Source organism: Acanthopagrus latus, chromosome 3 (genome assembly GCF_904848185.1).
Source record: "Acanthopagrus latus isolate v.2019 chromosome 3, fAcaLat1.1, whole genome shotgun sequence".
Taxonomy (NCBI): domain Eukaryota; kingdom Metazoa; phylum Chordata; class Actinopteri; order Spariformes; family Sparidae; genus Acanthopagrus; species Acanthopagrus latus.
The window spans coordinates 19158281-19170422 of NC_051041.1; the positions used below are offsets into that span (position 1 = coordinate 19158281).

The 12142-nt window shown below is 42.2% G+C and overlaps 1 protein-coding gene across 4 annotated transcripts in view; it reads left to right on the forward strand.

Moving 5' to 3' along the window:
• col16a1 (collagen, type XVI, alpha 1) overlaps positions 1-12142 on the forward strand; it is a 72563-nt gene that overhangs the window by 17771 nt on the left and 42650 nt on the right. For all 4 annotated transcript variants that reach the window (XM_037091291.1, XM_037091300.1, XM_037091315.1 and 1 more), the window contains exons 5-7: positions 6619-6742; positions 7368-7649; positions 8358-8438. In XM_037091291.1, the coding sequence (XP_036947186.1) occupies positions 6619-6742; positions 7368-7649; positions 8358-8438 (487 nt within the window). The remainder of the gene's footprint in view (positions 1-6618; positions 6743-7367; positions 7650-8357; positions 8439-12142) is intronic.

The window sequence follows — 12142 nt, forward strand, 5'->3', positions numbered from 1 at the left end:
ACTCAGCATGTCAGTGCCGTCCAATAGCTGTTGTGTAAAAAAAAGCAGACGCTTGGCAAACGATGCACCACGGGTCATTCTCTGATTGCATTTCCAGATACACCACTTCATTTCTCTCACCACGGACACTGGCTTGTAAAGCTTAGCTGTGACAGCCTTTTTGGTTTTCCGGTTGCGACCGCATGTACTTATTGTAAGTGTTTTTTTCAAATGAGCTGCCTCTCTCATTTGCTTGAGCGCAAGCTATGTGAGTGATGCCTTAATTAGTTGACATGATGCTGCCGCCAGTAAAAAAAGATTTTTTTTTTTTTTTTTTTAAAGTTACAAGCATATGAATTTAATAGCAGTGTTTGGGAGCCTGAGCTTGTTCTCAACTTGTTTCTGGGCGAAGAGACCTGCAGCCATAAAATCCAACCGAGCAAAGCTTCCTTGCACAACATGGTTTTGCGGCCTGACATGTTTTAATTATGCTTTACTGGGTATTCATGCCGTTATTACACAGTCGGCGGGTGTAGATTGTGTTTGGAATTGCGTGACAAGTGCTTATTAGGCTTGAGCGCTGGCTGTTTTTCACTCCTCTGTTGTTGTTTTTTTCAGTTCATGTGAATTATAGACGTTTTTTCAGGCAGCTGAGCTTCTTTCTACCCAGCGATAAAGCAGTTTTTTCAGAACTTGCCAATTGGGTCAGCCTAGAGTATTTTATCACCCTGTCCAGCACTGTGAGCTCCACTTGCTTGAAGGCCCGATAAATCTGTCTACAAAACAGTCTTTTTCGGCAGAGACATTTTGTTCTAAAAGTGTCACATATATTGTTTGTCACAGGCTTAGAGAGTAGTCGTCCTTATGAAAAGGGAGGGGGGGGGCAAAAAAAAAAACTGTCACTTCTCAGGAAATCAGAATCTTTGGAGCCAAAGTGGAAAATCCAAGATGTTTTTGTTTTGCCTCTAACCATAACCCTCTGTTCTCTGCTGCTGGTTTGGGAGTTTGTTATGGCGCAGCGTTTATTGAAATTTTGATGCCATCGAGAGCTCTGCTGTCGGTTTTGTCAGAGAAGAATGCTACCTGGGTGACTTCTTTTCAACTCAGACAGAGAATAATCAATGTTTGCACATCAGCCTTGCCCGGCGGCTGCCTTTCATTCTGCTTCCCTCTATACATAGAACACACTGTCTTCTTGTGCGTGTTTCCAAAAATGACTAAACAGAATCAGAGGAGAAGTTTGCTTGTTTTCCCTCTCTCGCTCTCTCTCACTGTCGCCTTCCTGCCTCGCCGAAAAAAGCACATGGAATCAGAGACTGCTGCCTATCTTTTAGTCATAACGTTCCCTTTCGTTAATTGTTTGCTTTTATATTTGTGGGTTTTTCTTTTTCCTTCCTAAATTTAGGTTGTAGTGGAGGGTTTCAGGCATTTGGAAAGGCAGAGTGGAGGTGGAGAACAGATGGACGATTAAGGGATGTAGCGACGAGGGAACAAGAGAGTTAAAGGTTCAAATCCAGGCAATAAGTGAATGCTTCAGAACAAACCCTCAGGCTTGTTCTATGGCTCCTTCTCTCAGTGTGCTCAGCATTTACACACGTGTGTGTTTACAGGTCTGTATTTGCAATTGCAGCATCTTTTTCAGTCACAGAGCACAAACTGTTGTTTTCTGAGACTATATAATACAAGGCGTCCACCCAGCTCAGGCTTCCTGTCACTCAAGCAGCTTTTTATTTCATCGCCAGCGAGGTTGACTGAAGTGTGAGACGTGTGTACAGTGATTGGAAAGCAGTGTTTCGCTTTGTATCAGAGGCTAATCCATTCCGTTAATCCGAGCTAACGCAGATGAGTGGCAGCCAGATGAAGCTACTTGTCTCTCGCCTCTCTCGGTTGTTTGCCGACAGTGAAATGGGCACCAGTCACAGCTGGTCACATGCATTTTAATTTCCAGCAGAATGTGATTTGATTGCTTTGGGCCTGTTTTCTCTAACGCAGCTCCACCGTGCAGGAGAGACAGGAAGCAATTCTGTGATACCATGACACAAGGCCAAGATCACAACAACTGCTTGTGACAGAAGTGAGAAGCGTTTAATATATTAGGCACTCGTTATCACGCAGCAAAAGAGGCTTGTAGATTTAATTTCTATTAAGAGATCAGAAAAGACGGGGAGTGCAGAGGTGAAGACACTGATGCAAGCGTGTAGGAGGTGAAAAAGACGAAAGCTTGAGAGAAGAAAAGCGATTTCATTTTTAGAGGGTAAATACAGAAGGCAGATGAGGGATATGAGTCAACAGGGAGGTTGATTTTTAGAGTAAGATGTTTCATCTTACATCTGTGGGAGGGTCTGTGTGACTAATGCTGACATGACTGGAGGGATGGCGATCACAGTTGGTTGATTGGGCTGTTACTCCAGCCACTGTGGTCCAAACCAAACCATCTTAACCACCGTTTGACAGATCGCCATGACGTTTTGTACCCACATAGATGGTCTGCAGAGGATACATCCTGAATACTTAAGTGATCTCCTGAATTTTCTTCTAGTGCTACCAGCAGATAGACCTCAACTACCACATGGACTGAATTGAAACTTGTTTGCAGAGATTCATGGTTCCCAGAGGATAAATCCTCATGGCATTAGCAATCCCCTTTTCACTTTTCCCCAACATAGCATGTGGTTTTAGAGGGAAAATATTTCTATAACTTCCCAATCAACTGGCATTAAATTTGGGGCAAACATTCATATTCCCCTCAGGATGGCTTGGTATTGCTTTATGAAAATGTTAACAGACGTACACTTAAGCTAAGATGACAAGCGTGGTTTTGTGTTTTTGCCGGCCAAACATCTGCATGCTCGTGTTTCCATCATGAACATGTTAGCATGCTGATGTTAGCATTTAGGGTCACACTGTGTGATGTACAAGGCTTGCATAGTCAGCCGAGAGAGACGACGAAGGACTCGTATTTCGTGTGACGTTAAAATCCGCTCATATATGGCTAACAAAAAAGTGATAATACATGAAAGTCGCTACAAATTGTTAATTAGAGCTCCTTTAACAAACACCAGAATGCTTAATAAACCATGCATCAAACAAATGGTTATTGTGAAGCTGCAACTGGTGTTCATGATATACTGTGTAGTTCATCCAAGAAACTATTCACTAGTTGCATTAAGTAAAAATGCTACCCTTTATCTATGATGGTTATTATAAAGCCTCTCCGCACTTTTGACAAGTGAATAAAATTCTGCTCAGAGCCCACAAAGGCTTGGGCCACTGCTGACAATGGTGATCTGAGCCAAAGCAGGATGGCATCAAAGGCACATTAATCCCCGTATCCAAAGTGTGATTTAAAAAACAGAGTTCCAGGTTTGTGTTGTTGTCCGAACTCTTCAGTTTCTTCCTAAAGCTGTATACATACTGTTTAGAACAGATAATAACCACTGGATAAACAGTTGCAATGTGCAAAAACATTTGACCACTTCAGCATTTCTTTCTTTCAAGTCTCAGCTTCGAGCTGTTTAACATTCCTATCAGTCAGGTGTGTATAAGACATTCAGGGATAGAAACCCTCTCCGCTGAAAGCAGTTGATTTCCAGCGTAGCCAGAGCCTGGCGTAAGGGTGCCTATATACGTCTCCAGGTGATATTCCCATCTTAAACCAGAGATCTGTTTTTTCAGCATTAGATTTCCTCTTCCTCTTCATCCCCCTGTGTCTCTCTGGCTTGCACTGACTTTCTTAAAAAAAAAAAAAAAAAAAAAGAAAAAGGAGAGAGAAACAGAAGTAACTTTCAGAGTTTGGAGAGGCTAGATCTGAATCTGTCTGGCCCATACTGAGTGATTTATCTCCCCACTGCCTGTGTGTGTGTGTGAGGTTTATGTGTTTTTTTTTTTTTTGTCCCCGGACTCCAAATGTTATCGGCCAAGGTGAGGTACCTCCCACTTAAAACTCAATAGTTTGTGAGTGGTTTTGTGCCCGGCAGCTCGTGTCACTAATCGACAGCAAAACATCTCTATTTTCAACATTGCTTCCTCTCCGTCTGTTTCTGTCCTCATATTGTCTACCTACTTATATATATATATATATATATATATATATACACATATATATATATATATATATATATATATATATATATATACATATATATATATATATATATATATATATACACATATATATACTTTATTTGTGGATTACTTTCAAACTTTAATTGATTTTCATAGTATGTCCAGAGTGTTTTGATCCTTCACCATAGTTTTCTCTCTCTCTTAGTCACCACGTTCAACCTTTTCCCTTCCTCACCTTTTCTCCTACTCATCCTCCCTTTGTTTTGACGTCCTGTAGTTGGCTGTTTTCCCTTGGATCTTCCCTCAGTCATAAATCACTGTCACCCCACTTCTAGGAGTGGGAAACCAGCTGCCAGCATCAACATTTCTGTGTGTGTGTGTGTGTGTGTGTGTGTCCAAAGTGAGGGAGAACGAAAAAAGAGAGCGAGGGAGAATATTTCAAAGTGTTCGCCATCTCAGTGAGCATGCATTTCGCCGGGCTTGTTTGTGAACCCTTCATCTCTCAATACATCTACACACAGCCAAGCGCTGAATATTTGTGAGTGTGTCTGTGTGTATGTATTTGCGCGCTTAGATGCCCTTGACCAAAACTGAAGGATGAGGCTTACCGGACTGTATCTGCTATGAAAATTAATGCCAGGGGGTTACACACAGTGGGGCTTTGCATTGTACTGCTCGCACAATGTGGGGAGACAGGCAAGGAGGGAAGAATAGGGTGAAGAAAAAAAAAACATGTGCAGAATATAAACAAGCTCACACAGGCAACACGCATAAGATTATTTTGTCACTGCGCCCATGCGGACATCAAAGGAAGATTGTGAAAAAAAAAGAGTTGTTTTCATTTGTCAAAGGCTTAATTGGGTTGATGTAAGCTGTCTGGCTGGCAACCAAATTTATGTTAAGATAGTTAGCCTTTATTGTCCCACTGTGGAATTAATCTTCACAGCTCGCACATGATGAAAAAACACTTAAAAGTAGAAATGCACGCAATAATACCTGTGCATGCTTACAGCGCGGACGTATATTGTACAAATAGTGTAAGATAGTGTTGCAATACTTAAGGAAGAGGCTAACCACTCTTCCACACCTCCAGCTGTGAAGCACAACACATCCCAGACCAGTCTGTCCCTGCAAGAGCAAAGCAAGACAGTTGAACATGTCTAAGAGATCAAGCGTTACTGGGATTAGTAACCAAATTGGAAATTAAATCCCTCACAGCTTGTGTTACTAAATAAAGCAAATCAGGCTGAGACAAGAAATGTGCCTCCTGGGCTAGGTCACCTCCTTTAAGCTTAAATTTGTCCGGCAAGCCTATAAATGGTATTTGTTCAGAATTGGAAGGTGTGTGAACGCCGCAACTTGACAGTAAGTCACTTTGAAGTACGTCAGGGAGCAGTTTCACACTGTCTGTAGTCTGTAAACAAGGAGATGGTGGATGAAGAGGCGCGGGCAACAGGCTGCACACCTCCAGCTTCTCAGCGAGGTGATAACATTATCAGGTTCCCTATTAGCGTTGTTTTTTAATCACAAATGTTGCCAAATGGTTGCTTTTGTTGTACGCTTAGACAACAGATCCTCTGCTATCATCTTGCCAGTAAGCTGCTCTTAGTCTCATCAGGCTAGATGCAAAATAAAACCCATGTTACTGTTTTTTTTATGAAAAGCAAATCAACAGTTAAGGCAGTGGGCAAGTAATGAAATAGGTGAATGCCCAACCATATATATACAAAACATCTGTAGCACCAACTACCGCAGCAAGCCTGCTTTCCATTCCTGCTCCAAAGTCCCAAGAATCACCTGCAGGCGGTGAGCAGCTCCAGCAGTCACTTGAACAGCGTTCAACCACACGGTCTGTCAGCGCAAGTGATTTTAAGACTGATAAACAAAGTGGACGAGGTCAGTTTCTAGCTCTCCATTAGTCTCATTCCTGTTCAAAAAAAGATCCCCAAAAAACAACTTTACACTCGAATGCTGATTTGGACATCGATTGGTGTAGTTGAAGCTTTGAAGCTTGGAAGCATTCAGCTCAGCTCTAGTAAAAACTTCCAGACTGCAGGCACACGGCATTTCAAACCAAAATCTCCACACTTTAAACATGGAGTTGTTTAAAGGCACCTTTGGTAGAACTTTGCTGCTAATTGATAGCTTTTTTCAGTTGACTTGCCCGACATCATTCACCCCTACTAACAATGATCAATAAGGTGTTATAGTAAGGGCGGCTGCATCAAAAGCAATCTCCCTTTCACACGTCCTGTATCTGTAAGCAGAAGAAAGAGATTTTGTGGAGTGAAGAGTTGTTATTTGCAGCATCCACTTAAAATAAAACTCTATGCTCAAGTTTCTAACAAAGGGCTTGTTGTTATAATTTGCAATCCACAAAGCCAAGAGAACATTATTTTCTCAAACATCCTCCATTGCAGAATAGGATATCAAACTGTTTTCACAGTGACTGGGTGACATTTCTTTTCACAAAGTTCCACTGTAAACTTCCCTGTACATAGTTTCTCCGTCTCTCATCTGCCACATATCAAGGAGTGCCTTCTCCCTGACCCCTTCCAAACTTCTGATTTCCAGTCAGGTGTTTCCTCACGGCTTACCTGAAGAGTTCACCCTGATCTTCACCCTGGCACTGAAGAAAGCCGCCCTGAGAGACACCATCTACCTTTTCCAGATTTCTGACCAGCAGGGATACCCACAGGTGCCGCTCACACTCCTTCCCTGTCACCATCCCTCCTTCTTTCTCAATCTCTATCCCTTTTGTTCATCACGCCTTTTGTCTACTCATTCATCCTGTCTCCCATCACTCTTTTGCATAGTCATCCACTTTCCCCTTCGATTTATTTCCCTCCCGTGACACCTTTTCAATTCTCTCTCCCGCTTTCATTCCACGCGCCTTTTGTCCGCTCTCTTTCTCCGACGCTCTTCCCTCGATCATCTCCCGCTCTGCTCTTTCATTCACCTTCATTGTTATTCATGTGTGTTCCATGATGAAGCGCTAGAGTCCCTCAGAGTCCCCATAATCACTAAGAGTCTGAGGCCAGATTTAAATACTCAATGTGTATGATGGATGGAGGCCAAGGCGCCTCATTAGGAGTGATTGATTGGCTGTACTGCTGGCGTGTGTAATTAATATGTCTTCTCCTTTACCTCATCTCTGCTTCTGTGTTCTACAGCTTTGTTAGGTGGAGATATTGCTCAGACAGCCACATTTTTCTGAGGCGTTTGGCATGTCGAACACATTGTTTGGTGTTTAATTGGCACTTGTGCACCTTCATATATCACTTTTCTCTCATCCTCGTACCCTCTGCTCCAAAAAAACCCAGCTCTCTGTAGACTTCAGCGGCCCTGATGGCACCTTATCCCTGCGTGCCAGGGCGGAAGACCCCGCAGCTGACCTGGTGAGCTGCGTTTTCACCGGCGAAGGCGTGGAGGCTCTGATGGACTTGCGCTGGCACAAGGTGGCCCTCAGCGTGCAACACGGCGCCGCCTCCCTCCACGTGGACTGCAGCTCCATTGAGACCAAACCCCTGGAGCCCAGAGGAGCGCTGCCCAGTGATGGACACACTCTGCTGGGCATCCGGGCTGCAGATGCCGGGCCTGTGCAGGTATGGATACAAAGAAATAAGAGAATTGCAGTGTGTTGTTGCCCTTCGTAATGGCTATAGAAGAGCTTTTGATCGAGGCTAAGCTTTGCAATGTAAATGTCATCTAAGCTCAGTTTTTGAAAGTGTGGTGACCTTCAATGTCTCTGTGTGAAGACAGAATGAAACATTTCGAGTGGACAAACCTTTGATAAAAGCATTTGTACTGAAGTCCTTTATTCTCTCCAATGTGTGCAGGTGCATATTCATACTTGTGTGAATGCATGTGCATTGTAGACCATAGGCTGTGCCCCCGAGTGCTGTTTTTCTTTGAGGCAATCACATTCAGTCCTGATTAAAAAAGCGAGAGCACTACCTGGGAGAATGGGCCTGTAGTGAGCCGGGACTATTAACGCTGAATAGATCCAGTAATCCGGGCACTTAGTTTGACGATCAATTAACTGGCCTACTTAGAAAGCAGGCAGGGTCTTTTGTTAGCGCAGGGAGGAAATGTCCATACATGCGCACCCACACAAACACACACTGCACACACGCGCAAACCTCCTGACAAAGCGCTTTCCTAATAATTTGTATAAACGAGAAATGAATTGGCTCTCAACCTTGTTTACTGCCTCATTCAAACTCTATTTACATTATTAAACAAACAACCCAGAGGACTTACGTAGACCTGCATGTTAAATCACGATCTCTCTCTGTCCCTCGCTTTCTTAGATGGACATTCAGCAGGTGATGCTGTACTGCGACCCCTCTCTCGCCATTCAGGAGGCCTGCTGTGAGATACCCGGGGCACGGGTAAGGCTAACTGCTAACAATGACCGACAGTAGAGATAATAACAAATGTGTCTGGTGCACGAATGATTCACAGCCGCACTGCAGGAAATTCTGTCCTGCAACATCATATACAATGCTCAGAACAGTAAAGCTGGAATTTAAAGGGGCTATACGTAACAATTTGTAGCATTTTGCATGCATTAATGATTTGATATTTGGCAATAACTAATGTGAGCGGATGTGAAAAATTAGGCTCTCACCAGCTTTTTGGTTTCCTTTACCAGCCAGTGGATGATTTTTTTTTCTTTTAAGTTGTTTGCCGCTGGACTGTGGATTAATGTGTGAAGGACTCAGGCTGGATTTTTCCACCCGATGCACATTCTTGAGTACAACAGAAGCTTTAAAGGATATGTTCACTGTGTAGGGAAGATACTCTAATTTGCTTTCTGGCAGGGATGTGAATGACAAGATGCATACGCTGCTTCTTTTTGAACGGTATATATGAAGCTACAGCTGGCAGCTGGTTAGTGTAGCACAGCATGAAGACTGCAATCAGGGGAGGCAACTAACCTGACTATGTATGAAGGTAACAAATCCACTGAAACAGTTCTGTTTAACACTTTACATCTTGTTTCTTTAATGTAAGTCAAACAACTGTTTCCTGTTTATGTGTTGGATTATATTTTATATATATATATATATATATATATATATAAAATATTATATATAAAATATATATATATATATATATATATATATATATATATATATATATATATATATTATATTTTGGTATACGTTATACATTTGTAATCATGTGTTATTTGTTGAACTTTAGATGTGACAGTCTAATTTCTTTACCTCTGAGCACGGTTTTGTTGCTACCCCAAGCTGAATGTCTGCTGGCTGTAGCTGTATTCTTTAACAGATATGAGAGTGGTATCAATCTTATCCAACACTCCCCTACAGAGCGAATATCTCCCAAAAGGTCAAACTATTGCTTCAACAAGATCAGCGTGGATTTTCAACTGCAACTGTCCCGGAGCTGGTGCGGATTCGGCAACTTTCTCAAGGATTCTTCAGTGGCGCTGATGTTTGCGCTGATTTTTCTCAGCAAGGTGCATGAACTTCTTATGCCAGCTGAAAAGGCACCCACCAGTCGGCCCCCTTGCAATCTAAAGTTATTGGTCCAACCACACTCCTGACATGGGGCTAAGGCGGGGGTATGAGTGTGGAGCATCATCACAGGAGAAGGCTTTCCTCTGGATATCTATGTCACAAATCAAATCAAAATCAAGACAAAGATTTGATTTGAGGCTCACACAAATTCCTTATGTTTTCATCAATCGAGGCCTGCCACACTTCAGCTGATGCACGCAAAACATTTCCAGAGTAATTTGAAGCAGCTTCTTACCTCAGTTCAACCTTATCTAAACAGTCCCCTGGGAATATAACTCAACACTTGTTGCAGCTGCTTCACAATAAAACATGCAGTTATTTGCTGGAAGGTTACTGTGCAACAGCTGCAAGAAGAGCTGAGTTTGCTTTGTCAGAATTAAACAGCCTAAACAGTCTCCGCATTCGCTGTGGAGGCTGAATTCTTTCTTATAACTTATTTTTGGTGGTCAGACTAAACTTACCTGCCCACCTTAGATGTTGATACACAAGGAAACTCCTCACCACAAAGCACTTTGTCTATTACTTGACTTGTGCTTCCACAAATAGGAAAAAGCTTGTCTTATGTAGGTTAACAAAATATTCTTCAAAGACTCCTCACCGGAGCCTCGGGTAATTCCATTGTGTGCAATTATGTCACATCAGCTGTGGTTTGCTCATATTGTTTGTCCTCCAAAAGTGTGACTAAAAGCCTAATTAAAGGTATCACTTGTTCTCTCCTGCAACTTCAGAAATAGAATTTTCAACACCATCTCTTCTGCTTCATCTTCCTCTGTCTTTCTCTTGTCTGTCTACCTTCTTCTCCTCAGCAGGGTTTTTGTGCATGCCTCTGACAGATGCCTGATCAAAATAGAAAACAGATTCATTGGAACTAAATGCAACAATGTGTTTCTGTCAGACAGGGAAAAACAGAGCAGGTGATTGTTCAGCAAACAGCCAGTTCTCGGGCTTATTTTTTGTGCTGAAGGTATTTTTGTGCTCAGCCAACTTTTATCAGAATTCTCCAAGCGTGTCCATGCATACATCTGCGTGTGCACGCATATCTTTCTGTCTCATTACCAAATTAATCTATTAGAGAGATACAAATAATTTGACAGGTTCTCTCGTACTTTTGAATCTGTTAAGGCCTCTGGAAGAATAACCGGATGTTCTTATAGTGATCAGAAAGGTCAAAGAAGGACAGCTCTTCTTCCTTTGCTCAGGAATTGTGTTGCATTGCTCCCTCCAAGCTGCGTATTCAGTTTGAATTAAGAAGTGGGGAAGCATGCATGATCGTATTTAAACACTCCCCTGCTGCACCTTTTTGAAACACAAAAGGAAAAATAGACCCGATCACTGTTAGTAGCTCTGACATGTGACTGTTGTGTTACATATCACATTAAACAGTACAGGAACGTGTGTTGCCTCGTTTGAGATGTGACATTTTAGCTAAATTCCACAGTGCTTCATATTTCCTGCTTCTCTTTAACATGCCATTAATGTAGATGTAATTATAATGAATTTTACATGTGCCTAAATTAGAAAAGATAATTTCAAATAAGCTCAGGTCTGAACGTGCACCATCATTAGCTGTGCTGGCAGCACAGCTCCAGGGGAGGCAGTTTTAATCGGTTGGTCCACAAGTTTTGTTCCGTCAGCCTCAGATGTACTTTGTCTTTAATGCTAATTGACGAATGTTAGCTTGCTGACATGCTAAAGCAAAATCATGCTGTGCTTTGTACAGCCACGATCCTCCACTGTTGACCAGGATGTGTTGCAAAGTTACAAATACCTACATCTACATACATATTCTACATAATATAGTATTTATCATTTTATTAATCCCGCTTGAGGAGCGTCAATATTTAAACTGTCTTCAAATGTGCAAATAAACACGAGCAGGGGTCCCCAACACCTGGTCACCCACAGTGAGCATATGCATCAACACAGAGGACACCGTAAACCTGGACTGTTCTCCTGCTACATGTAACCTATTAAATGTAAAACAGCATTTGCCACACATACACTTAACTTGGGCATGCCGAGAATATTTGGCAACCCATGTAAGCATTTTATACTTTTGTTTTTGTTTTTTTTAATTCTGTCTGAGAGAAGAAAGCCATCCAAGACTGATTTATATGTGGATCATCTTCCCTTTGAAACAAGTTGCCACCCACATCATTCTTTCTCTCCTTGAAGTAGCTCTAAAATGTTAGTGGCGCCTGGTCTATAGCCATGCATTAGTGGAGAGCATGCATGTATTAATGATAATGTGGATACAGCATCAGAATCACTGGCTCATATAAAAAACTCATAAAATTGCCTAGATCGTCTGCATAGCTTTTTTTTCTCCACCAAAGACCCCGGCCTGCCGACCCAGCTGACTGCCAGTGAATCCCTCCGCTAGCTTGAATAAGGTTAATCCTGCAGCTCTTCCAAAAGTTGTAGTACCAAATGGGTCGAATTCTGAAGTCATTTCACAGGAGGCGTGACACTAAAAAAATGTATCTGCCTCTTGCAGCCTCATCCTTCATAATGTAAGATTATGGGGTTAAGTCTTTTTGGCCCAG